Here is a 22673-nt window from a genome sequence, read left to right on the forward strand (position 1 = left end):
AAATTGGAGATAAAATTCCATTTGGAATTTTTTTTTTTGCAGGGGAGGGGGATCACACCTGGTAATGCTCAGGGCTTTTCCTGGCTCTGTGCTCAGAAATTGCTCCCGGTGGTGCCCATTGGTGGCTCATATAGACTCTGGGTATTGAACCCCAGGTTGTCTGTGTGCAAGACAAATCCCCTAACCAGTGTACTATCTCTTTGGTCCCTCTATTTGGTATTTTTAAGATCTGTGCTATGGTGTAACAGCATGTACAACAATGACTAGTAATAGCTTATTTTGCAGTACTTGACAAAGATTTGCTGTAGTTCTCAAAGTTGGAGAAATACATGGTATTTTAATTTATAATTCTTGAAATAGAGATTAATTACACTCAAGATCTAAGATGTATAGAGCCAGTACTTGAATACTTAAACCTTTAAGGGAATTATTTTATATTCCTCTATTAGACTCTATTACATTTATTTTATTGTTAGTTAAAGGTACCAAACTTACACTGTAGTTTTTTCTTTTTAGTAGTAAACCTGACTTTTTATATTTCTGTTCTCTGTAATCATAATCATTTTAATTACCAATTTTCTGCTTTTCTTTTGAAAGTATGACTTTTAGTTTTATTGTAAAATTTTGCTAAGCTGCCTTATTTTTGGATTGTTATTTTCTAGTTTATATTCGTGCTATATTATATAAAATTCATTTAAAAAATTTATTTTGTTTAGAACTGTTCAGTAGAAGAAATTAAGAAATTATGCCAGGAACAGTTAGAGCTCCTGTCTGAAAAAAAAATCTTGAAGATTCTTGAGGGTAAGAATACGTATTTCTACTTTCTGGTAACTGTTAATACTATATTTAGCATAAATTCTGGTATGTATTTTTCTTATTTGAATATTACTTGAATTGCATTATTGAGTAATTATTGAATATTTTTGCATCTATTTGTAGTGAGAAAAAAATTTAGCTATTAGAATAGCTTTTAAGAATAGAGTTTCATAAATGTGTTTTGTTGATGATTTTTGTTTTTTGGGCCACACTGGCAGTACTCAGAGCTTACTCTTGACTCTGCACGCAGGGATCATTCCAGTGGTCCTCATGGGACCACATGGAGTATCCCGGAATTGAATCTGGTCTGGCTGCCCGCAAGGCAAGCATTCTCCCCACTGTACTCTCTCCATTCCTTACAATTACTTTTCGCTTGTATGTATTTTTTCTGAATCCAACATAGGAAGAGTACAGTCTATAAATAAAATTTACTTACAAAATTTATTTCACAAAAGGAAATCAAAATGTTTTTCCTAAATCAGACATTTAGGTAAGAATGAAAGTTTGTTTATGATAACAATGTGAAACAAAAATGTTTACTGAGGGAGAAGAGATGTGACTCAGGTGTTTGGGAACATACAAGACATTTTGGGAAGCCTTGTATCTGATCCTCTACACTAAATACCCCTGAGCACCACTGTGTGTGGCAGCCCATCCTCTACTCCTCCTGTAGAAGGAAGGAGATTTTTAACTCAAAATGCTATTTAAAAATTCACTTTTGAGGCCAGGGTGATAGATAGCTCAGTGGGCTAGAGTGCGTGCTTTGCATGTGGAAGGCTCAGGTTTGATTTCCAGGACCACATGGTTCCCTAAGCACTGCTGGGATTTGCTCCCAAGCACAGCAGATGTCACCCTCCCATCCAATTTTTTTTTTTAATTAACTTTTGAGAAGAAAGTCTTCTTTAGTTTCACTTCATATTCGTATTGCTCATAGTTACCGACTGCATACTGCTGATAAAAGCTAGATGCAGCATTAGAATTAGCTACAATTTATCAACATGTGTATGTCTGTCTTCCTGAATTATCATTCTTATTTGTGGTAATGCTCATAGACTTTGGAATTTCATGGAATTTTTTTTTTCCTTCTTCTTCTTTTAGAAATGTACAAGAATTTTAGCATTAGCATAAGGAGAGAAGGGGGTGGGGAACAACTTTTAATACCAGAGATAACATTCAGTTTAAATGTTATCTTTACAGAATTTTATCTATACAGATAAATATATAAATGTTATCTATACAGAATTTTTAGCTCTGCCAGTAGATATATACATATATACATATGTGGATAATCTGTAAGAAAATAAATGCACATTCTGTTGGAAATAAAGTTAAAAATAGATAAATAGTTAAAAATAGATAAGTGGAGGGAAATGAGAAATGTTTAATAGATGATAAAAAATTTATTTAAATTATATAGGCATCTAAAAGTTATCATCCTTTGTCTGTCTTTTGTTGGGCAGGGGTCTCTTGAGTAGTGCCCCAGGAAATTGGGTACCACTCCCTCCAAAGCTTGCCCTGCCTAAGGCAGGCCTGGTCTGGCTATTGCAGTGCTGCTGAGGCCTACCAGTGGTGGAGACCACCCCTAGTAGTACTTCGAGGCTGCCCGAACTCTCCTAGAGATGCTTTATTGGAACCGTGTGCAGTGTAGGGGATTGTTGAGCTTATCAGACACGCACTCCAGCTTTTTGAACTATCTCCCCAACCTCCAAAGTGTCATCATTCAGCAACTGTAAATTTCTTCAGTGTGCATCACTTTTAAAGTGACACTTTTGTGTAATGATGAAATTATTCTGACCTTTTATACGCATGCTTTCAATAGTTTATTTCATTTATAAGGTGACAATGGTATGGACTCTGATATGGAAGAGGAGGCCGATGATGGCTCTAAGATGGGATCTGATTTAGTCAGTCAGTAAGTCACAAAGCTCATTTTCATTTCAAAATCTCTGCTATTCCTTTGGTGGTTTCTTACCTCTAGAATGTGATTGTTTTCCTATGTTGTGTACATATAAAATAAGTCAGCAATATAGAAAGATTGAATTTTTTTTCTTGGTAATCATTTGCCCTTTGGTGTATATGTAAGGATGAAGTTAATCACTTTCAGTATTAAAAGAATTTTCTTAAGTCGTATTCACAGACATAGAATAACAGTGATGCTTGCTTTAAGCAGAATCACCTCTCTCATTTGGAATTTGAATATATCATGAATAATACCCAATATTTATCAAGCAGTTACTCTGCCAGGCATTTTTTGATTGCTTAAAATACTGCCTCACTGAATTTTTCTATAAATCTATTAATAGAAGATGTAATCTTACTTTCCAAAAGAGACTAAGGTGACTAATCTTATGGAGGCATATTGTTTGATTACTGTTATGATAAAATAATGCCTAAAGTATGGGGATGCTGATTGATCAAGAAGCTATGCACTGTTTCATGTCTCATGGAACTTTGAACTACTGATATTCTTGTCCGTTGGCTCTGTGTATATGAGTGTGTGTGTGTGTGTGTGTGTGTGTGTGTGTGTATATATGTGAGTATGTATGTGTGAGTGTGTGTGTGTGTTGTTTGCTGGAGACTGAAACTTGTGCATGCCTATTGATACATTTTTTTTTTTTACTAAAACAATGTCTTTTTTGTTATTGCCAAGGACTGACTTGTATCTCTCCCCTCTCTCTGCAATATTTTGCTGTAGCTGGTAATAGGTAAGAATAGATTTCCAGAAGCAGTACTATAAAAAAATAGCACACGTTTAACTGAAAATCTTTAGTGTCTTTTCATGCCTGTTAGGATGCTTTTAGATAAGAATTGCTAAAGCAAGATAATTTTATTGTTGCAACTGTAGAGTGTGTCATAATCTCTTCATACTAAGACATTGTAAAACTCATCGTATTGCTTGACTGTCGCACAGTCAGTTGATTTCTAGTCATTTGGTGATTTATACATAATACCGAGTGAAAAAAATTAATGCCGCTTTTTAAGATGCTTTATTATTGGTTATTCTGCAAAACAATTGGCTTTGAGTTGTTTATGTAGCATATTCTTCTGGTTGCTGGTTTAAGAATTTTATTTGTTTGGGGGCCACCACACCTGGTGGTGCTCAGGTGTGGTTCTATGCTCTTTTTTTTTTTAATTTATTTTATTGAATCACCATGTGGAAAGTTACAAAGTTCTCAGGCTTATGTCTCAGTTATACAATGCTCAAACACCCGTCCTTTCACCAGTGCCCATATTCCACCACCAAAAAAAAACAAACCCCAGTATACCTCCCACCCCCCACCCCTCAGCCCCTCTACCCCCACCTGCATAACTGATAAATTTCACTTCATTTTCTCTTTACCTTGATTACATTCTATATTTCAACACAAAACTCACTATTGTTGTTGGAGTTTCAACACAGAACTCACTATTCTTTTCTTTTTATATATAATTTATTTATTTTTTAATTGGTGAGTCACAGTGAGGGTACAGTTACAGATTTACACATTTTCGTGCTTGTTTTTAGAACCCGCTATTCTTGTTGGAGTTTATCCCCCAAACATACGGCCCTATTGACAAGGAAACATTTGATAATTAGTTTTCTACTGATGGGAATGAAGAGATATAAAGTCACGTGGCCGCAGTAGCGGCCGCGTGGTTTAGGATTTCTGCATTTTAGTAATTAAGTCCAGGGAGATTAAAGTTGGAAATTGCATCATTTCCCTTCCTGGGGCAGCATGGAGCAAAGGCTTAGTTCATAGTCTGGAGACATGGCTGCAAGCACTTGCTGGGACCAGAAGTAATGTAGCTGGCTCTGGATCTTGGTCATTCAGCAGCAAAGCAGCCGTGCAAAAGCATGGCCACCCGGGTCAAATCTCGGCGGAGCACAAGCCAGTATTGGCCCCAGCCCTAGACTGCCCAAGTGTCCCGCTGTTTCAAGTTCAAAACACATTTTTTTTTCCCCCGCGCCACCAAGTTCATACCTGTTTAAAAGTCCCATAATAGGGCGGACACCACGCCGCTTCTTCCCAGAGGGAAGAAAAACCAAGGAGGAAGGATATTTCCCTCCTCAGCCAGCGTGGGGCAAAAGCTTAGTTCACAGTCTGGAGACATGGCTGCAAGCACTTGCTGGGACCAGAAGTAATGTAGCTGGCTCTGGATCTTGGTCGTTCAGCAGCAAAGCGGCTGTGCAAAAGCATGGCCACCTGGGTCGAATCTCGGTGGAGCGCAAGCCGGTATCGGCCCCGGCCCAAGACTTGGTTCTATGCTCTTGTTTCTGTGCTCTCGCTTCTGTGCTCAGAGATCAGTCTTGGTGGTGCTTAGGGGATTGTATATGATTCTTAGGATCAAAACTGCAGCGTGGCATCATGTAAGGCAAGCATCTCAACCTCTGTACTACCTGTTCAGCCCTAGTTGAAGAATTTATAAGGCTTGATACTTTTGTATTTTTAAGTTTCTTAATAAAATTGACCATTTAGTTTCATTTTATTTTCTTCTTCTTTTGTTTTATTTGGGGATTTCTAGCTGCACCTGGTGTGCTCAGGGCTTACTCCTGGCTCTGCAATCAGGGGTCACTCCTGGCCATGTCAGGGAACCATATGGGATGTTAAGACCCAAACCTGGTTGGTTGTGTGCAAGGCAGGTGCCCTGTATATCATACTATCTCTCTGGGGCCCCCTCACTCCCCCCCCGGCCCCCGTGCCATTTTGTTTCTTAGTATTACTCACAATGATGACTTATTTAAACTTTTGCTTTATTATGTTTGTTTTGCCTTTGTTCAAATCAATTTATTTTTCCCAGTTTTTGAGGCATCGTCCAGGTTAGTGCTTGAGCACTAGTGTTACTGTTCTCTTGTTAGAACTACCGTTAATCAGTAGCCAATTAGATTAGCAGTGTAATTCTTTTAAAAGATAACACAGGACTGGAGCTACTGTACAACAGGTTGGGCACTTACCTTGCATGTAATTGATTTGGATTTGGTCACTGGCACCCCATAAAGTCCCAAGCCCACCAGAAGTGATTTCTGAGTATAGATAGAGCGAGGAGTTAAATACTGAGCACCATCAGGGTAGTCTGACCCTTACCGCCTTCCCCACAAAAAATTTTAAATCCTTTACACTTTTGGGGAGCTGGTTTTGGGGTCCATATCTGGCAGTACTCAGGGCTGAATGCTGGCTCTGGGTTACTCCTGGCTGGGCACAAGGGATCACACTAGTTAATTTTTGATTGAATTCGGGTTGCATCCATGCAAGGCAAGCTCCCTAGCTGCTGTCTATGTAGCCCTAAAGGTCTGCTTTTGAGAAAGCATTGAGACAGGTAGATTTACAATCAAATTATATATATATATATATATATAATGTGTTTACAACTGATAAAATACTGAATAAAATGCCGTGTATTATTTTCAGACAGATCGCCCTATTTTGTGTGTATTTTTTTTTTCAATTTTAGCATTTTAAGAATAGCTGAAAAGGCCTTCACTTTATAGTTTCTTCATAACATTAGTACCAAAAATCTCATAAGTAGTGCCAGAAATATGTTTGGGGAATTAGACCATCTTATTTGTGAATACAGATACAAAAATTATAAGTACAGTATTAACATGTTAAACTCAAATTATCAAATTATCTAGTTCAGCAAATTATCTAGTAATTATACCACTGTCCAAGTAGGATTTACTTAAGGAATTTATAAGAGACTTAATTTAAAGGCTATTATAATTCATATCAGCAAATAAAAGAAGGAAATTATGTGGTCAGATAAGTATTGCTAAAAGGACCTTTGATAGTTTTCAGCAGTCATTTATGCAAACTGTGTATTAAGGGTATACTGTATGCTGTAAAACTGTATATTAAAAGAGAAATACAGTGGGGAGGTAGTACAGCAGTTAAGTCACTTGTCTTGTGTCCCACAGACCCTGGTTTGAGTCCCCAGCACCAAATGTGATCCCTTAAGCCCAAAATAGCCCCTCAGCACTCCTGTGTGTGGCCAGACCCCTTCCCCAATAAATAAAAAGTTAAAAAGAAATATACAAGGAATATGGACATGATAAAATACATCTGAGCAAACTTAACTAGTCACTTGATGAATTTGAACAAGGAATTAGACAGGAAGACTGTTAAACGATCATTAATTCCCAACATTTTTCTAGTGGTTTTAAAAACAAACTAAGTGGAGAGCATGAAGAAGATGGCAGGGTAGTAGGTTAAATAATATGGTAGTCAAGAAATAAAATTGTCTTTCAAGGTAATATAAATTGACAGCACTGGGGAGATTATTTTTGGAAAAAGACTAAAATTTGCCCTGCGAGTTGCACAAAGGGCTGGGACTCATATTTAGAATGCATCGATCCAGGTTTGGTCCCCGGCATGCCACAGTTGGTCCCCCAGGTACTCAGGTACTGCAGGAGCTGCAGGAGCAACCTCTGGCACTGGGCTGGGGGTACTCCTGTCTGAAACAGGTGTGGCCCAGAAACAAAATGAAATACTTATGAGTAATAAGGGAGGGGCGTTCTTAAACTAGAGGACAACCCCAAAGCAATAATTTTGTGAAAATTAAAGTGTGCTATGTTGAATTGAACCAGACAGAAGATTGCGAAGTACTTGCCAGCTACATAGAGCAGTTTTAATATTAGTAAATTTGAATTCAGAACAAAAAGATTTGTGTGAGTTGCCTGACTAATGAGTGCCGGAGTGGGTAACAATTTCCCAGGGGCCTTAATCCCATCCCATTTTAGTGTTAGGATTTCAGTTCCAGCTTTCTGAGAGAGAAAATTTTCAGACCCTAGATATAATATCTGTTTAAAAATTTTTCAAAAATTATAAAAAATCTTGTTGAACATATATATGGTACACAGGTTAAGACCTCCCTCTAGAGATCTCCACAACTAGATCTCCCCTTGAACATACTGATTTACCCTAGATCTCCCCTTGAATATATTGATTTACGTGACTATTGGAACTTTCCTAACTTGATTAAAATAAGGATTATGAGGTAAGAAGATTATTTTTTGAGATAACTGGGAGTCAGTGTAAACACAAGGAGGAGAAATGGGAAGTAGGTAAAGTGCTTTGACTTGGGGCTGGAGCAGTAGCAGAGCAGGTAGGGCGTTTGCCTTGCCCTTGGCCGACCCAGGTTCAATTCCCAGCATCCCATATGGTCCCCTGAGCACTGCCAGGAGTAATTCCTGAGTGCAGAGCCAGAAGTAATCCCTGTGCATTGCCGGATGTGATCCAAAAAGCAAAAAAATTAAAAATTAAAAAAAAAATACAGTGCTTTGACTCAAGGAAAGGCCTTGCAGGCTCTGGAATGTAGCAGCTTCTTAGCTGGGTGAGATACAGAAATGGGTTCTCTGGAGGCTGCAGAAGGACAGTCCCATCCACACATTCATTCTAACACTTACGACTCATTTTTGAACTGCTAGTTTTCAGAAGAGTGAAAGATTAACTTCTTGGTGTTGAAGCCATTAAATTTAGATCATAATGGCAACAAAAACAAACCAGAATAACCCCAACAACTAAAAAGAACAGCTAATGCAAGGTGTTTGCTCACGGCTGGTGTGGCTCTGGGACCATATGTGGTGTTGAGGCCCAAATCAGGATCTGCCATGTGCAAAGCAATTACCTTTCACCCTGTACTATCTCTCTGGCCTCTGTGTGCCTTTTTCCATCCAGGGCCTTTCACACAGGCATATGCTCTGCTCCGAGCCACATCCCTGTCCCTTGTGAAATAATTGATCATTTCTTTTAAGGAAAATAACGGTGGTACTGTCTAAAACTAAAAGTGTTAAATTTCAGCAGGAGGCTTATGCTTCAAAATGTGTATGTGTGATGTATTTAATACATTATATAAGTCGTCTTACAAACCGCTGTTTTAAAATAACGGAAGTACAAAACTAAAATAAAGTAAAATACAGAAGTATATACAAATGTTTGTGAACAAACAAAAATTCTGAAATTATCTTTACAATTTTTTAGAGGGAGGTTCTCACAAAGGGTGCTCAGGAGTCCCTGGAGCTCGTCCCAGTGACTCTCAGACAGCTGAACTAGTGGCTTCATGCCAGGACCTGAGGATGCAGTGCTTCTTGAGCCCTGAGTTGTGTGGTCAGGGGTCACCTGGCCACCTGGGCACTTCCAGGACTGCACAGAGATGCTTAGGGGACTGTGTGGATCTGGGGATTGAACCAAGTTTAGCCAAATGCCTTACTCCCTCTACTGTTTTTCCTGCCCCTATCTCTACAGTTTTACACTGTCTCTGTATTTTTCAGCTTTCTGTGTTCAAGTGACATTTAACTCTAAGGTAGGGGTGGGGAACCTTTCTTCTGCCATGCACCATTTAGTTATTATAATGTCATTCACGGGCCATTCAGTCCTGGCAGAGAGGCCTGGGCAACCTATGAGAAGTTATGTACAGGGGGCACTGGGGGTCAGCCAAATACCCACGCTGATTCCCGCCACCCCCATCACCACTTCAGGTCAAGTTTTAAATACATGTTTTCCTTCCCCAATTTTTTAATTCTCTACTGTTGTTTAAAAGATAGTTCACTTAACTCTGTTATACCTTATGTTCTTGTTTATAACTACCAGATAAATTGGTAGTTAGAAAAAAAAAACCTTAAATTGCTCATTTATTTGGGTCTCTCAAGAAGTTCTCAGGAGGCCCAGGTTAAGCCTGGCAGAACTCAGCCTGACTGTGTGGATCTGTTGGCTCAGTGCTCAGCTCAGCTGTGGCGTTCTCCTTGGACCCGTGGTGCTTGGTGCCTGTAGGGTATTTCCAGGCAGAGCTGGCGGGTGGGAGGGTGGGTATGCTGTGCTGGGCTCTGAGTTTGGTTCGACCATGTTAACTTAAAATCATGTTTAAAATGGATTTAAAATTAAAATCACCATGTTTATTGAGGTACTGGAATTTACAGTACTCTATTTTGTTGTTGTTGTTTTTGGGTCACACCCGGCACTGCTCAGGGGTTACTCCTGGCTCAGCACTCAGGAATTAATCCTGGCTGTGCTCAGGGGACCATATGCGATGCTGGGAATCGAACCCAGGTCGGCCACGTGCAAGGCAAATGCCCTACCCACTTTGCTATCGCTCCAGCCCATACAGTACTCTTAATGATACTTTTTATATAACCATTATTCCAACACCACACCTACCACCAGAGAGCCTGCTACCCTCCACCAGGGTCCCAAGGGCCCCTCCTGGCTGCCCCCTCCTCCCATGTAAAGTTCAGTTCTGTAGACAGAATCTCCAGTTTCAGTCAGTAGCTATCCATTGTTCCTTTACTGTGTTTCTTTTTATATTCCACTTACGAGAGAGATATTTTTAAAAGTTACTTATTGTGGAGGTGGTAACACCTACAAATGTATAGATAAATAGAGCTAAACTCCTAAAAATTCTACAAAATTGTAAATCAATATAATGATAGCTTTTATTTTCAACAACTTTTACTAGTATAAGTTAAAAAATTAATTGTTTGGATAATTCATTGTATCTTAAATATACAATTTAGTAAACATGAGGAGAGGGAAGTTAAAAATTTAAGGGGGAATGTGAATGGGCCTATAAAAGTATAAAATTATGCTTTATCCTAAAAAGGGAAATTTGTCTTCATGTTAGAAATTATTGCATTATAGATAATGCTTAAGTGTCTGCATTAGTAAGTAAAAGATTGTAGTAAAAATCTATGCAGATGTTAAAAAATTCTCCTGAATAGACATGGCAGTTTGATATTAAAGGATTAATTTGTTTTTGGAAATGGCAAAATGGTTAGCAAGCTAGGGATTTTTCTTAGCAAGCAAATTAGCAAGCAAATTTTTCTTAGTCTGATAGAGGACAAGCATAAGTATTGAGTGAGTTCCCTACTAAATGGCAGAGTGCTGAGAAGTTTGTTTGTCTTTCTTTTTTGTTTGTTTTGGGGCCACACTTGATAATGCTCAGGGGTTACTTCTGTCTCTGCACTGAGGAATCACTCCTGCCGGGCTCGGGGAACCCGGATGGAATGTTGGGAATCGAGCCCCCTTCTGCCTCATACAAGGCATGCACTCTAGCTGGGCTCTGCACTATCTTTCCAACTGGTCTGTCTTGTCTTTCAAAACCGGTCTCAAGGCTATGAATTAAGCGGTTGCCTCTTCTCTCCCCCCCCCCCCATTCTCTTCTGGTACAGAGTCTCATTTGATTGATCTGCTGTGAATCTTCTGGGCTTTCCTTTGTATGTAACTTTCTTTTGTGGTCTTGCTGCTTTCAATATTTTGTTTCTGTCTTTGACTTTTGTCATTCTGGTTATACCATGTCTTGGAGTTTTTCTATTAGGGTCTTTTTTTCTGGGACCATTTGGGCCTCTTGGATCTCCGTGCCTGCAAGCCTCTTAATTCCAGGAAATTCTTACCATGATTTCTTTAGTAGTTCTTCCTCAAAATTGCCTTTCTGTTCTTCAGAGACGGATGATTTCTACATTGTTCCTCTTGAATTCTTCCCATAGTTCTCTGGTGTGCTGTTCATTTCTTTTCAGGCTTTTTTTTTTCTTTTTCTTTTTCCCCTTTTTTTTTTTCATTTTCTGTTGTTTTCTAGAGGGTTCCTTCCTGTCATTTTGGAGCTCCTTGATCTTTTCCTCAGATGCTGTTGTTGACCTTTTATTAAGTTGTTTGTTTGTTTTAATTAACTTTAATTCCTGCTACTCCTGTTTTGTCATTTAGGCTCATAATTTCTTTTTTTTTTTTTTGATGTGATCCAGTACAAAATAGAATTTAGTGTAATAGATTGTAGATGCCAGGGTTTAACACTTATTTATGTCAAGGACAATAGGCATTGTATTATATTGTATTAAATGATTTTTTTTGACTTATATATATATTTTTTATTTTATTTAATTAATTTATTTATTTTTAATTCGTGAACCACCCTGAGGGCACATCTACAGATCTACACACTTTTGTGCTTATGCTTCCCTCACACAAAGCTCGGGAACCCATCCCCCCACCAGTGCCCATTCTCCACCACCAGCAAACCCAGCATCCCCCCACCCTCCCCGATCCCATCTCCCCCCACCCCACCCTGCCACTGTGGCAAGGCATTCCCCTCCGTTCTCTCTCTCCAATTAGCTGTTGTGGTCTGCAACAAAGGTGTTGAGTGGCCACTGTGCTCAGTCTCTAGCCCTCATTCAGCCCGCAACTCCCTTCCCCCACATGGCCTTCGACTATATTATAGTTGGTGATCCCTTTTCTGAGTTGCCCTTTCCCCAGAATGTGAGGCCAGCCTCCAAGCCATGGAGTCAACCTCCTAGTACTTATTTCTACAATTCTTGGGTGTTAGTCTCCCACTCTGTTATTCTATATACCCTAGATGAGTGCAATCTTTTTATGTCTGTCTCTCTCTCTGACTCATTTCACTCAGCATGAAACTTTTCATGCCCATCCACTTAAATACAAAATTCGTGACCTCCTTTTTTCTGACAGCTGCATAGTATTCCATTGTATAGATGTACCAAAGTTTCCTCAGCCAGTCATCCGTTCTGGGGCATTCGGGTTTTTTCCAGATACTAGGCTCATAATTTCTTATAGCTTGCTGGCTACCTGTGCCATAGTTTCTGTGAACTCTTTAAACATCCCCACCATGGGGTGGGTCACTGAAGCCCTTCTCTGAGAATGCACAGAGCTTATTGGTGGTGGTGCCTTCCAACACTCAGCGTCTTTAGAGATTATTGTTCTTACTCATCGATTGGTGAGCTTCAAGGCATCTCCCCCATTATGTTTGCTGTGTTCTTGCTGTGCTCTTGCCTTGTGGGGATGTATCTTTACAGTTACATAAAGATACATGGGAATTTCTGGGGGAATCAGGCTGCGTGTGGCTCCTTTTTTTCCCTGCCTATCTTCATCCAGTGACAGTAAATGTAAGTGTGAGCAGTGTGAAGTTTGATGAATAAACTTTTCTCTCGTACAGGGTTCTTCAGTTCAGGAGATGTGGAGATGAGCCTGCTGAGATGGTGTAGGGCAGGCATGGGGGCTGTTGGGACCCAGTCCTGTGGGGGTGTCACCTCAGCTGCAAGGGTGGAGGAGCGAGCAGAGGTCTGGGAGGGCGGAGGAATCAGCTGAGAGTCTAGCATACATTTTTGAGAGTAAGGGATGAAATTTTTATTTATTTATTTATTTATTTATTTTTGCTTTTTGGGTCGCACCCAGCGATGTTCAGGGGTTACTCCTGGCTTTGCACTCAGGAATTACTCCTGGCAGTGCTTGGGGGACCATATGGGATGCCGGGGATTGAACCCAGGTCGGCCGCGTGCAAGGCAAACACCCTACCTGCTGTGCTATTGCTCCGGCCCCATGAAATTTTTATTTTAATGGACCATAGATTGGAAAATGTGCACATTTCTATTGTAAATAGTCTTTAATAAAATCTGTAATATTTATAATTTTGGAGTATTCTAAAGTAATTAAGAGTTATGGCAAAATTTGCAAATAGTTTGACATTATTATTACAGGGAACTGCAAATCACTTGATAAGGACAACAGTTTTGAGAAAATAAGCTAATATGGAGACCTGAAATTAAATTGCTGCCATTTGGAGGTGTGCTGGAAAAGAAGCTGGTTTTTCTCTAAAATAGTGTTAAAAACGATACCCCACTGTTAATTTGATCTATAATGTGAGGTGATTATTTTCTAGACATTATATCCATACTGAGATTTGTCTTAAATAGTGCCATAAAGAAAGAAGATTGAAGTTTTATATATAAAGGAAAGAACATAAACACTTTAGGAAAATCTTAGAATTATTTTAGGATTGCTCTGATATCTTAAATTAGTGTGCCTTAAGTGAGTGATAGTGAAGGTGTTATTAATGTGCTTTAAGTGAGTGATAGTGAGGAGATGTTAGTGAAATGAATTGTATTTCATGCAGATAATGATGAGAAAATAATATAGTTCTAGAAGATAAATAAATATTAAAAAATCTATATTCTTAAAATATAATAGGGCCAGAGAGGTAGTTTAAGGATTAAGGAACTTGCCTTAGGGCCAGAGCAGTAGCACAGAAGGTAGGGTGTTTCCTATTGCCCCACTGCCCCAGCTGACCTGGGTTCAAGCCTTGGCACCCCACATTGTCCCCCAGCATAGCCAGAAGTACTTGCTGAGTATCACCAGGTGTGACCCCCCCCCAGCCCCTCAAGAAAAAGAACTTGTCTTGTTCAGCAGATCCCACTGAGATCCCTGGAGATGCACATGGTCCCCCAAGCACTGCCCAGACTACCTTTGAAGCACTGCTGGATATCTGCCCTTCCCCCCAAAAAAACCCAAAAAGTTTACTGTAAAGTAGGATCTAAATAAGTCTTCTAAAACTTGTTCTTGTTGCAGCTTCTTTCTTGGCAGAGAATGGGTATGTTCTATATTAGTTATTTCTGAATTTTAATTTTGAAATATTAACCTGTGTTTGTTTTTGATTTTTGTGCTCAGGACTTACTCCTGGCTCTGTGCTCAGGGATCATTCCTGGTGAGCTCAGGGAACATACAGGATAGATTCAAACCTGGGTCAGCTGTGTGCAAGGGAAGCGCCTTAACCTCTGGATTATTTCTCTGTCTCTGAATTATTAACTTAAAGAAAAAAATCCAGCCCCCCAAAACCTAGATTTTCCTAAATGAGAGTATAGGTAATATGTGTAAGTAGAACTATTTGTATTCACTAAAATGTTTATTTAATAAAATTTAGAGGAAATTGTTTTACAAGTTAATTCTTCTGTAGGAAATATTTTTAAATGATCATGTAAATATTCTTTTTTAGGAGACTAAAATGTGAAGTTTTGTTTAAAGTGAATATGTATTTGTTTATTCTTTTTTTTTTATGGTACTAGGGCTTGAACCGAAGACCTCATAGAAACTAGTATATATAAGGCCCGCATATCACTGTATCACTGTCATCCCGATTTGCTGGAGCGGGCACCAGTAACGTCCCCATTGTGAGACTTGTTACTGTTTTTGGCATATTGAATACGCCACAGGGAGCTTGCCAGGCTCTGCCCTGCGGGCAAGATACTCTTGGTAGTTTGCTGGGCTCTCCTAGAGGGGCAGAGGAATCGAACCTAGGTCAGCCGTGTGCAAGGCAAATGCCCTACCTGCTGTGCTATCTATCTCTCCAGTCAGCCCCTCATATATACTACTATATACATACAATATATAAACTCATATAAACACTAATCTACACTCTCTACCTCTTAGCCATATCCCTGGCCACAACATATTGTTAATCTTAAAAAAAAATAAATGGAAAGAATAAGTGGGTGTAGTATAGTGTTGGTAACTATAATGTGCTAGATATCAACTGGAGAGGTTTTTGCCTACTGCTCCTTATAGTTGGAGTGAGGTGTCTTAGAGAAGGTAGAATGACAGAATCAAATGCATAAATACATAGGGTAAGTGGTTGCTTTAGGTTAAGATGTTCTTGTAAATTCTGAGCTGTTCCGCTGGATGAAGTTTTCTGGTCATTTTATCTTATTGAGTGGAAAACTTGGAAGGCAGCTATGCTCACCACTGTACCACCAACGCCTCCGAGTGGAAAACTTGAATTGTATGTATAGAACATGCTGATATATCTGAATTCTAGCTGGAATATGTGGTAAGACTATTAGTTTATTTAAAAAAAAAATCCAGAGATTAGCAGCTGCAGTAGTTTTTCTGTTAAGCTATCTTGACACTTCTGCTTACTGTTTTATTTTTTTAATAAGGGAAAAGCATCCATGAACTTTTTTGATGGATTGCAGCTGTCCAGTGGGTTTAATTCAACTGACACTAGAGTTTGATTTGTAACATATTCCTTGAATAGTTTTTATAAACAGCTTTCAAAGGGGCAATAGTGTTCAGTCAGATGTTAAACTCAAGAAGTGTCAATAAAACTGAGCTTGCCCCTGTAAAAAGAATAATAGGAGCCTTTGTAAACTGTTACTATTAAACATCACTGGAATAAAGTTCAATTTCAACTTCTGAAATTGACCTGTTATTCATCAAATTCAGATGACCCTCTCTGGAATGTTCCTAGCAGTTAGGTGTTTTAAGGAATGTCTAAGGAATATTTCACTGAAAAATAAACATTTATATACTTTTCACCTGCTGTCTCCTGACATATTAAGATCTTTCTTCTCAGGGCTAGAGTGATAGCACAGCGGGTAGGGCATTTGCCTTGCACGAGGCCAACCAGGGTTCGATTCCCAGCATCCCATATAGTCCTCTGAGTACTGCCAGGAGTAATTTCTGAGTGCATGAGCCAAGAGTAACCCCTGTGCATTGCCAGGCGTGACCCAAAAAGAAAAAAAAAGCCTCTTTCTTCTCAAATTTACTTGTTATTTTGAAGCAAACTTTGATCCAGTTACTTTCTAGGTTTAAACAGGCAGGTTTTTCTGAGTCTAGAACATTCCTTACAATGGGAGACAGCTTTTCTGCGATCTCAGATGGAATCCTCTTTTGAACTGCAATTGAATTTTCATGTGAGGAGTTGTTAGTAACTTGAGAAGCAGTGTTTTCTAATTTTTGCATTTCGGTCATACAAGTCCCCAAATGGTGTTTATTGTATTTTTTAAAATAAACTGGGTTTTAAAACTAGTCATTTCTTCATCACTCAGTATATACAGTCTCACATTGCTGATTAAGAAGTCAGTATTGGGGCTGGAGCGTTAGCACAGCGGGTAGGGCTTTTTGCCTTGCACATCCCATATGGTTCCCTGAGCACCACCAGGAGTAATTCCTGAGTAACCCCTGTGCATCACCGGGTGTGGCCCCACCCAAAAAAAATAAAAAGAAGAACTCAGTGTTAGCAGGTATTTGTTACTGTTTTTTTTTTTATTATTATTTTTTGTGTGTTGTTTCAGGCCACAGTCGCAGTGCTTAGGGCTTACTATTGGCTCTGCTCTCAGGAATCATTCCTGGTGGGACCAGATGGGGAGCCAGGGATCGAACCTGGCTGGGCTGCATGCAAGGCAAGCGCCCTACCCCTGTACTATGACTCCAGCCTCCAAGCGTGTTCGTTTTTTTTTTTTTTTCCACTTTTCTTTTTCTGTTCTGTTCCATATTTAGTCTTATATGCAGTCACAGTAAGCTGTCGCCTTGTGTATCCTCTTAGCAATATCCATGTATGTACAAAGATGGAAGTATATATCTCCATTACACTCATATATTTATATACATTTCTTCCTCTTTCACAAATGGCAGCATTCTGCTCTGTATCTTTCATTCATTTAATAGTAAGTTTTCCATATGATCAAATTTTTTTTTCCCGTGTATTTTTTGTTCTTCCTAGTACTTAGAAGACTTTCTGAATATACCTGTACTGTTACAGCCTCTTGTTGGGAATAGCAGAACATAAAGTCTATCAATAGATATTTAAGTTTTTTGATATTTAAGCTATCATTGGTTATTGGAAATGATTTGAATATATTCAGGTACAAGTAGTCTTGTTTTTCTGTGATTTTATATAGGATCAGAACCTAGAAGTTAATTGTTGAGTCAAGTAATTGGGCATTGTAGTTACGTTAATTAATTAATTAATTTGTGGTGCTGGGGACTGAATACAGGCCCTTATTCCCCCTCTATCCTGAGGGCTCACTCCTACATGCCTACTGAGCAACATGCTCAATCCATCATTTATAGTTTAAATAAATATTGGCATAATTGATTCACACAAACTTTACATTTCCCCACAGTGGAGTGACTATATGCTTTTCTATATTCTAGCTAGTAGTATTTTCTCTTTTTTTGCTTTTTCTTTTTGGGTCACCACCCACTGATGTTCAGGGTTTCCTCCTGCTTCTGCACTCAGAATTTACTCCTGGCGGGCAAGTACCTTAACCCCTGTTCTGGCTCTGCAGCCCCAGCAGTTACTGTGTCTGAAATGTCTCTTTCATACTAACAGGTACTAGGAGTTCCCTCCCCTTACTTTTACAAAGGCCTAGAGGATATAGTGGGATCATCATGGTGATTTGTAATTATTGTTACTCACTATTCTGCCTTTACAAAAGTAGTTGACTGTACTAACAGGTTCCCCCTCCCCCTGAACCTCTCAGTGTGTTCAGGAGTTAATATGGTACCAAGGTGGAAACTCAAGGCCTTGCATATACTAAACTGGTTCATTACTACTTGAGCTACTGGTATTCCCAGACCCTTGTGTTTACATCTATATGCCTTATACAACTTAAAAGAAAGTAGGAACGAGATCTGGTGGTGCTGTGCCCCACCTTCCTATTAATCTTCCTGGCCCTCCTTGAATTACTTTCTTTTTAAGTTTTTCAGTGATGGTTTATATCAGTGTGTCTAATTTTTAAGTATACAGCACTTAAACATCTGTATATATCACATAGTTATAATTGATCATTACATGATACAATTTTTCTCAACCTTGTTCTAAGACTTCTGTGATGTTAAATTTAAATTTGTTATCGATTCCATTTCTTTTTCCAATTTGGACAAATAGATGGTCATTCATCTACCACTGCAGTTCCAGAGTAGAATGATTCTGTCATACCCAAAAATTTCCCTTAGGATTCTACATAATCAGTCCCATTTCCTAATAATCAATTCATCTGTTTTCTGTTTGTATGGTCTCTTTCCTTTCCTCTCCCCCTGTGCCACCTCCCGTGTCATATGAGTGGAATAATATGGTATGTAGACGTTAGCGTCTGCTTTTTCCTCCTGGTGTAATGGTATTTCAGTGTGTGACTGCACCATCGGTTTTCTGCTCCCCAGTGCTCTGCTAGGCAGAATAATGACTGCCTAAGTCATCACTTAGGCATTATTTAGTCAAAGATTGTTTTAATCTCCAGAATTTGAGATTGTGTTACTTTATAGACAAACATGACTTTGTGGATGTGTTTAAGGGTAAGGACATTGTAAAGAAGGTCTTTCTGGTTGATCCAGAATGTGTCTGTCTAATCTTTATTTTTTTTGGTTTTTGGTTTTTGGGTCACACCCAGCGATGCACAGGGGATACTCCTGGCTCATGCACTCAGGAATTACTCCTGGCGGTGCTCAGGAGACCATATGGGATGCTGGGAATTGAACCCGGGTCGGCCACGTGCAAGGCAAACGCCCTATCCACTGTACTATCACTCCAGCCCCATGTCTGTCTAATCTTTCGAGAAGAAAGTGGAATAAAAGTGGGTGAGTTAGGTCAGAGAAGTGTGGTATGAAATGACTTGTTTAGAAGCTGGGAGTGATCCTTTTAGCCAGCAATGAAACTGGGTCTTTGGTTCTCTCACGGCAAGAAACTGAATTCTAACAAGTCAAATCACTGGGATGTAAATTCTTCCTAAGAGTCTCCAGAAAGGAGTGCAGCCGCAAGAACTTACCTTTAGTCTCATGAGACCCCTACCACATGCCTGATCTTCAGAACTGCAGTATTCATCTGTGTTCACTAGCCAGGTTGTAGGGGTGGTTTGGCACACTGGAAAACAGAGGGACAGAGTTGTTTTCAGTTCAGTTCAACTGCAGATCTGCTATAAATCTCCATGTCCAAGTGTTTATATGAACACCACGACTTTCTCACTTTACTTGGGATTGCTGGGTCATGTCTACTTGATAATTCTACCTGAGACTTCTGAGGTCTGAGACTGGTGTAGTATCGTGTGTTATGTCGTGTGACGGTTTTGATAAGCATTTCCTTCATACTACTGTGGTTGAACATCAAATACTGTATTTATATTGTATTTATGTGCCATGTTTATATTTTCAGGGGTCAGGTGACTCCTACTGGTGGTGAAAGGGGCTAGTACTGGCTGTGTGCCCTGGGGTGCTCAGGAGTGCTCCGTGGCATCAGGTGGGGGTGTGCTGGGCGTCAAATTGGGGTCAGCTGCATGCAATGCCTTAACTGTAACACTATTCAGCCCCACCACTTTCTTTTCCTTTGATTTTTATTTCGGGGGCTCTTCCTGGCAGTTCTCCAGGAATATTCCTGACTTTTCTGGATTGACTGCAGGCAGTTCTTGGAGAATCATCCAGTGCTGGGAACTGAATCCGCACTCATTGGAAGCAAGGCAAGCAAGTGCCTTAAAACCTTGCACTTGGGGCTGGAGTGATAGCACAGCGGGTAGGGCGTTTGCCTTGCACTCGGCCGACCCGGGTTCGATTCCCAGCATCCCATATGGTCCCCGGAGCACCACCAGGAGTAATTTCTGAGTGCATGAGCCAGAAGTAACCCCTGTGCATCGCCAGGTGTGACCCAAAAAGAAAAAAACAAAAAAACAAACAAACAAAAAAACAACAGAAAACCTTGCACTATCTTTTTGGTTTTATGTCTTTATTTTTTAATCCTTTTTTGTTTTAAACTTGGGTTTATTTTATTATTGTGGCTTGAGAGTTATTTATAGATTAAGGATGGGCTCCATTATAAGATACACAGCTTGCCAGTATTTTCTTCCAATCTGTAGTTTCTCTTTAGAAGCTTGATCTTACTTCTCTTTAAAAGAACAAAAGTTTTTAGTAGAACCCAAATTATCAGTTATTTCTATTTTAGTGGGTCATGAATTTGGTTAATCTATTATTAATTCAGTACTATTTGTATTATATCTGCTAGAAAAAATACATATTTTACATTTTTACATCTGAGTTTCATTTTTGAGTTAATATTTGTGTATAGTATTAAAATATGGATTAAAAACCTCTATGTGGATATTCAGTTGTATAACACAATTTGTTCAAAAGACTTATCTTTTCTCCATTGAATTGCTTTGGACATTTTGGTTGAAAGATCAGTAAACCATAAATGTATGCACACATTTCTGCACTCTATTCTGCTCCATTAATCTGTGTCTTTTTTCCCCAGTATCACTAAATCTTGATTACTCTAGCTGTATAGTCCTTTTTTTTTTTTTTGGCTTTTTGGGTCACACCCGGCACAGGGGTTACTCCTGGCTCTGCACTCAGGAATTACTCCTGGCGGTGCTCGGGGGACCATATGGGATGCTGGGAATCGAACCCGGGTCGGCCGCGTGCAAGGCAAACGCCCTACCCGCTGTGCTATTGCTCCAGCCCCTAGCTGTATAGTCTTGACGTCTGATAGTATGCATCCTTCAACTTTATTCTCATTTAACATGTTTCTGGTTGTGAAAACAGATCTATTGAGTGAATGAAAAATGGACTCATATTTAGGACAACATAAAGTTGGACTTGTGTTAGCTTGAAGACTTAAAATCCCTGGAATAGGTGCTATTATTGTTACAAGATCACTGTATCACTGTCATCCCGTTGTTCATCGATTTGCTCAAGCGGGCACCAGTAATGTCTCCATTGTGAGACTTGTTACTGTTGTTGGCATATCAAATACGCCACCGGTAGCTTGCCAGGCTCTGCTGTGTGGGCGGGATACTCTCTGTAGCTTGCCCGGCTCTCCGAGAGGACAGAGGAATCGAACCGGGTCTGCCGCATGCAAGGCAGACGCCCTACCCGCTGTGCTATCGCTCTGAAGGAGCACTGCAGGTAGGAGAAGGGAATTAAAAAGTAAAAACAGGCTTTTTTTTTCTCTTTAATGTAAAGAATTACAAAAATAAAGGTTTTTAACCCCAAATAGAGTAGACAGTTTCCCATCTTCTCCCTTCTCTCCCTTGCTCTCCAGCTGTTACAAAATTCTCAGTACTTTTAAAGTGAAACAGTTAAGTTTAAAGTGTTTGAAATTAATAAATATAAGTTAGAAAGAAGATACATATATCCTATTTTTTTTGCGGGGGACGGAAAAAAAATCCAAAATTTATTTTCAACAGACAGCGTCAGCAGATGAAACTACAGGGTTTCTGGGTAAATCATACTTTCATGAGGCCTCGTGAGCACACGGCAGCTGTCACGTCTTTAACAGCATCCACTCAGTGTACACGAGTGCTAGTGCTGTGTTCACTGACAGTTCCAGAACAAAAGGCACAACTTGACAGTATTTTTTTGGGGGAGGGGCAGGGGATCCCTATGATTCAGGTGCAACAACCATGAGAAACTTGATGTCGGGGAGCCTTTGATGTTCCAGGGGGAGGAAAAGTACTTTTCCTCTGGAGGCTGAAGTCTCTCCCCTTCCTTATTAAACCACTGAGAGCAACTTTTCATCAAGTGCTTTGGAGTAGCACAGATACAAAAATGGTTTAAAAAGCATCGCGAAACCTTTCCAACCCCCCGGCGTGTCAGCTCTGAAGTTTTAAGAATATCGTGATTTTCTTAATTTAAAACATTTCCTTTTTTGTATCTTGCCTTTTTAGCCCTTTACTACCCATAAATTAGAGAACTCTGAATAAATTAGATAATTTTGGTTGCAAGTTTTCTTTTTTTGGATCAAAGCTTTTTATTCACCAGGGGCGCATGTAGGGGGAAGTCTTCTGGGGAGGGTCGGAAGCCGACGTCCTCGGCCGGGATCTCCGCAGAACCGCAGAAAGACAAAAGTTCTTCTTGAAAAAAAAATTTCTAGCATAAAATTTCAAAGTATTTTCTGGGTTTTGGGTTTTTTTTACCCCCCACCTGAAGTAATAGGGCCAGTGTAAAAGCATCTAGCTTACCCTTTTCATCCACAAGGTGGTGCACTACACCTACTGTTTGAGTTCTGCTTAGCAACTTCAACAGCCTTCAAACTCAATTTAAGATAAAGCAGACTATTTTTAAATTCTCTTCAGGCATTAAAAGAAATTGTTTATTGCAGCTGGTAGTCTGTATAGAGGGGTCCAGTTTTATCTGAAGAGGATCCAGTGGAGATTTCACAGAGGAAATAAAATGTCTTTTGCTTATTATGAAAGTTTTGTATTTGGAAATTATTTTAGACTTACTAAAATGTTGCAAGAAGGGTGAAAATAGTTAAAAAAAACCACCATATGTTTCTCTATATCTAGGGTTACCAATTATTAATATTTTATTTCCTTTGAACTCCTAGTTTTATAACCATGCATA

The 22673-nt window shown here is 39.5% G+C and overlaps 1 protein-coding gene across 1 annotated transcript in view; it reads left to right on the plus strand.

Moving 5' to 3' along the window:
• Positions 1-22673, plus strand: part of CAAP1 (caspase activity and apoptosis inhibitor 1) — a 51279-nt gene that overhangs the window by 7806 nt on the left and 20800 nt on the right. Inside the window, exons 3-4 of the mRNA XM_055131073.1 lie at positions 717-801; positions 2653-2728. Of these exons, the coding sequence (XP_054987048.1) occupies positions 717-801; positions 2653-2728 (161 nt within the window). The remainder of the gene's footprint in view (positions 1-716; positions 802-2652; positions 2729-22673) is intronic.

This window comes from Sorex araneus, chromosome 1 (genome assembly GCF_027595985.1).
Source record: "Sorex araneus isolate mSorAra2 chromosome 1, mSorAra2.pri, whole genome shotgun sequence".
Lineage (NCBI taxonomy): Eukaryota > Metazoa > Chordata > Mammalia > Eulipotyphla > Soricidae > Sorex > Sorex araneus.